We start from the raw sequence: 5,178 nt of genomic DNA on the forward strand, positions 1-5,178 counted from the left end.
TTGGACATCGTTAATTAAAAAAAAAAACAGAAACAAAACTAAGGGTAATGTTAGGGAGGAAGAATTACCTTAATGGGGGTATTACGTAACAATTACAACGGAATACAAATTCGCTGTATTTTTAAATAAAGTTGAAAAATTCCTGGGCAAAAGTATATCAGCTTCAATCTTTTTATTGTACTTCTATCGCAAGCCATGCTGCTTTCTTTGTTTATTTGTTTCATGTCCCTTTTATTTTTGTTTTCTAAACTTCATAATTACCTTCATTATTACCTTCTGAAACATTTTCTTGTGTGTGTTTCGGTTTTGTGAGGGCGAACAGTTCTAGCTAAATATCGTATCAGACGATTCGACGTAAATGGAAGGTGCTCTGTAGAAGAAGAAGAACGTAACTTGTATTCTGGTCCGCCGCTGTGCCATCGATGAGTTCAGTGCTCGTCTTATCGTGCCTTTCCTCCTCTAGCGATTGGATTGGCCTTTCTATCGCTCACGTGCTTCTTGTTTGGAAGTGAGCAAACATGGCTGCGCCCACGACCGAAGTGGAGATAGTTCCAGTCAAAAAGCCTACAGGTAAAGGAAACATGTCGCTAATGAAACATGTAATGTGTCCTGTCGTTTCATGTTCGTTCAGTGTTTTATTAACAGTGTGAGTCAGATACAGTTTTACCGGCTTTCTTGCACGGTCTAGTAGGAGAGATAACATGATGTTTTAAATGTCTCTAATTCACACGCCAACACGTTGAATATCACAGCTGATTCATTTTGAGTTAATTACAACATTTCTTTTACAGTGCATGATTTCTGTCTTTAGTTTTAAACTTATCATGTTCCATGAGCAAATAAACTCAGAGTTTTCTATTAGGAAAACATGCTGAAATGAGTCTGTTTTTTTAAGCAAATATGAACATGGAAAGCCATGTTCATATTTGTGTAGTTTACTGCAAAAACTACACCACGTCTTTAAATGCTTTAAACTATTTTCCTCATTCAATGGCTTTCCACTTTAAACTTTGCTTCCTTTTTGAATAACTTAAAATAACACAAAATGGTTCTTCTTATATTTGAGTAGACTGCCTCTGCTTTTTGTCAGAATTAAAAGTAGACTATGCGTTTGCTTAAGACTTTTATTAAATGAAAAGGAAGTGCTAAGGAAATGGGCTGGTTGTCTGTGTAAGAGAGGAAATACTATTTATGGAGTTCTTTTTGGAAAGGATTCTTGGCACCTCTTTGGGTCAAGCTGACCTGACACCCTCCCTTCCCTTGCGTACGAAGCACAAAGTTGGACCAAATATGACTTGGAAAGGATGCTGTTTGGACAGGTAAAAACAACAACCTCTGATGAATTGGCTTATTCGACAATTCTGAAATGGAGCAGATGTTGAGGTCAAGAGGTCCCGAATATTTTCAAGGAAGTCCAACACACACCCAGTGTTGAAGGGTGCCAGGATCCTCACATAAATCAAGGGTAGCAATACCATTGGTCGAAACTTTCCAACTTACAGCAGTGAAGATGAGATTGTATAAAAAGGTTGATGTTAAGAATACAAGGACATTTTTGGTTTTTGTATTAATAAAGCTGTAAGACGAATCAGTGGAAGTGTGTAATAAATCTCCATACCCGTCTAAGGCCAAGCAGCAAGGTCTTGCGTCCGTTATTCCTTACTTATATATTTGAGAGTTTAGCCACCTTTCAATTCTCCAACATCTGTTGTAGATGCAAGAGAAGTACTAGTTTTGAGTACATTATTATTATTATTATTATTATTATTATTTTTAAATCCATTTTGAGATAAAAACAAAAAAATAAGAAATTAGCTAATTGAACTTTTTAAGCATACCTTAACCTGTTATGTTGTTCAGGGACGGGAAAAATAGGCAAACGTTTATCAAAATATCAATATCAGCTAGTATTTTATTGCTCTTATTCTTGCTCTTACTGTAGACTGTGAAGATACAAAATGCATGTTTCAAAGAGTAAGATGAGCAATCATATTTTTACACAGAGTCGGGCAGCCTTTTAATAAAAACTAAACTAGAGAACTTGAGAACAGTTTTTGTGTTTAGATGACTCATCATATAGAAAAATGGAGCAATCTTCTTGACAATGTCTCCAAATGTCTCGCTCGACTCTTAACCGGAAACGTGAGCATGTAGCCACATTTCCGGCTCTTCTGCATTGACTGCCAGTTTCTTACCTATATTATTGTTTTAATTCTTTTATCGTTTCTTTTTTATTCTTTTATGAACTGCCTTGGATGCGCCATGTCTCCATAATGATGTTCTTCTTTTCCAGAACACTTTGATTAAATAATAAACTGCTCTTACATGTTCCCAGAAGCACACATAAAAGCAGAGGAGACTGGACATTTGCTGTCACTGGTCCTTTCTGTGGAACAACTTACCCTTCAATATTACTGGAACACTTCACATCACTCCCTATAATAATTTTATTCTTCTAATGCATTGTGATCCAGGTATCTTACCTGTTTAATTTATTGTGTTTTATTCTGATGTCTTTTCATCTGTATTTTATTTTCTTATGAATACCGTACAAAACTTTGGTGCAGTTAATATCTGTTCTTAAAGTGCTTTCTAAGTAAAGCTGGTGTAGATTTAATTATAAATCTACACCAGGGTTTCCCCCAGTGTATTATAAGCCTGGCGGCCCACCATGCTTTACTAGCCCCGCCGCCAGGCAAAGCGTCGCTTGTTTACGATTCTAGGAAAATTAAAAGCAAACAAAACAAAAAAATATATATATATTTTTTGGTTTTTTTAAAAGCCGGGCTGCAAGCGTCTCTTTTGCGCTTAGCATTTCACTAGCAGAGCAGATTTATTCCTAAAGGATAGGTTTGTAATAGAGAGGTTTATAGTTTATGCATTTAAACCCGACAGCGCGTGGACCAATCACACAGCTGATTAGAATAGAAATGTATTTACACCCCTCAGAGCCCATACAAGGGTGCATATTTTATTTAAGATCTTTTTTAAAGTGAAAACCTGATAAATGACTATTATTTATCATTAGCTATCTATAAATAATTCTTTTAGATTTTAGTTTGTGATTCAAACATTAATACATTCTCCATCTTAAAAAAAATAAAATAAATAACAATGCATAATCTGGAATAATGCTCTGTGGAAATGTAAACTTGTACAATAAAGCCGGGAAGAGATGTTTTAGGTGCTGAATTTAAATTTAAATTTTCCATTTATACATTGATGTTGTCACTGAAATTACATCTCTACCCTAAGTAGAGATGTAAATTCAGTGAAATCTTCTCTGATTTCACTGAATTTTAAACCCATCAGTAATTTGTGGAAATCTAATTTGAGTGACGGTTCCTTCTCTATAATCTGCTCCTCCCACACACCGGTTGTTAATGTTCTGCTGTTGGTCCTTTTGTATGATTCACCCGGTTTGTTTTCTCAAACTGATAATATGTCAATGATCACCTTTCCTCTGCAGCGCGGGGTCCTCGACGGGTAGCCAATCAGATTCCAGATGAAATCCTCCAAGACCCTGAGCTACAGGAAGCCATCAAGGTCCTGCCGTCAAATTACAACTTTGAGATCCACAAGACCGTTTGGAGAGTGAGACAAGCAAAAGCGAAGAGAGGTGATGCTTTTAATCTTCCTTTAGACAATTTGTTCATTTTAATTTCTATATTTGCACTTTCGACTCACCCAGTCTTAATATTTGCTTTCGAGATGAAAGTGTAGCAGATGTTAAATAGTAATATAGCAGGTTCAGATGATCCTTTACAGCATAGCAAAAATATATTTTGGTGGTCTTACCTTCTGAAAAATATGTTTACACTTATGTGTCTCCATGTGCTTTACTTTGAAGAAGTTTGATTCTAATGCTGAAAATTGCCTAATTTCACCAATGCTTTAACAAAATGAATCTATAAGTTGAGCTCCTTTGAACAATGATGTTTTAAAAGTGAACACATTTTAGCTTATTTTTATTTTAATAATTTAAAGCACCAAAACAAGTTTGGGATTTTTTTGATGTTGAGGATGGTGATTTGACAAGAAAAGTGTGTTAAAAAGCAGTTCTGTATTTTAGGAAGACTACATGGCACTCATCTAATGAGATACATTTCATTTTTGTTATTTCAACCAATCAGTGAAGTTTAACTGCATAGCACATTACAACAACATGGTGGTTCAAAGAGTTCTGCATTGTGAAAACCATAAATTATATTATATAGTTAACAGTTGTGAAAACTAATAACAGATATTACATTTTGGCAAGTAGCATCATTACATCAAATGTATTGGTCAATATTCCAGTTGTTAAGTGTGCAGGTTTGTAACCTTGATTTAAAGAACTTGGTGTTTCAGCAGTTTTGAAGTTTTATGACACTTACTGAAATATAACTTGGTGCAAAAGACTTGAGAAACAAAATGAGCATCAAGGAAACTTCAGATTATTTGGGGGTTTTTTTGTCTGTTTTGTACTTTTCTCAGAAATGTTACATAAGTGTATTACTTAGAAGAGACAAAACTGTTAGAAATTCCCCTATTTTCTGCTAAAATGTTGAGTTGCACTGAAGATTTCACCAGTAACTCATGATTATTTCATAAATATAACTAGATTTGTGTTACTGCTCAGAGGGAGGGGACTTTAAGATTCCATTGCATTTGCCATTTGATGCAGAAAGCCAGTTTAAGGTAAAAATGCTTGAAGCCATATATGAGTGTGTTTTGACTTAACTGACTTTGATAGCTGCTACTGCACAATTTCCCACCTGCAACATGTCCTTTTTTGAAAAAGGTTACCTTTGCCTGCACTGACAGTAAGATGAGAATTTCTGGAAACAGCGACAGGACGAATCCACCAAACCACCAAAACAAATAGGAAATGTAGTATCTCTGAGCAATATGCCCCCCCAAAAAAAGATATATACCAGAAGGAACAATAGCAGACATAGAGCACAGCTACAAGTACCTGGGAATACCACAAGCAAATGGCAACCTCGATGAGGTCACAAGGAAAGGAGCCATGAGGTCACAAGGAAAGGAGCCACAGCCAAATACCTCCAACGAATAAGGCAAGTCCTGAGAAGCCAGCTCAATGGCGAGAACAAGATTCGTGCAATAAACAGCTATGCCTTACCAGTAATCAGATACCCTGCCGGAATAATTAGCTGGCCAATGGAAGAGATGAAG

The 5,178-nt window shown here is 35.9% G+C and overlaps 1 protein-coding gene across 3 annotated transcripts in view; it reads left to right on the forward strand.

Moving 5' to 3' along the window:
* Nucleotides 1-273: 273 nt before the first annotated feature.
* Nucleotides 274-5,178, forward strand: part of dph1 (diphthamide biosynthesis 1) — a 115,945-nt gene continuing 111,040 nt past the window's right edge. For 2 of the 3 annotated variants that reach the window (XR_476424.2, XM_007554349.2), the window contains exons 1-2: nucleotides 274-570; nucleotides 3,470-3,619. Coding sequence is in view for 2 of the 3 variants with exons in the window: in XM_007554349.2 (XP_007554411.1) it covers nucleotides 519-570; nucleotides 3,470-3,619 (202 nt within the window). In the remaining variant the exon portion in view is untranslated. Of the gene's footprint in view, nucleotides 571-2,310; nucleotides 2,475-3,469; nucleotides 3,620-5,178 lie in introns of those variants that run through there. The other variant, XM_016672643.1, reaches the window with a different exon arrangement.

The sequence above is a fragment of the Poecilia formosa genome, unplaced genomic scaffold, assembly GCF_000485575.1.
Source record: "Poecilia formosa unplaced genomic scaffold, Poecilia_formosa-5.1.2 Scaffold63, whole genome shotgun sequence".
Lineage (NCBI taxonomy): Eukaryota > Metazoa > Chordata > Actinopteri > Cyprinodontiformes > Poeciliidae > Poecilia > Poecilia formosa.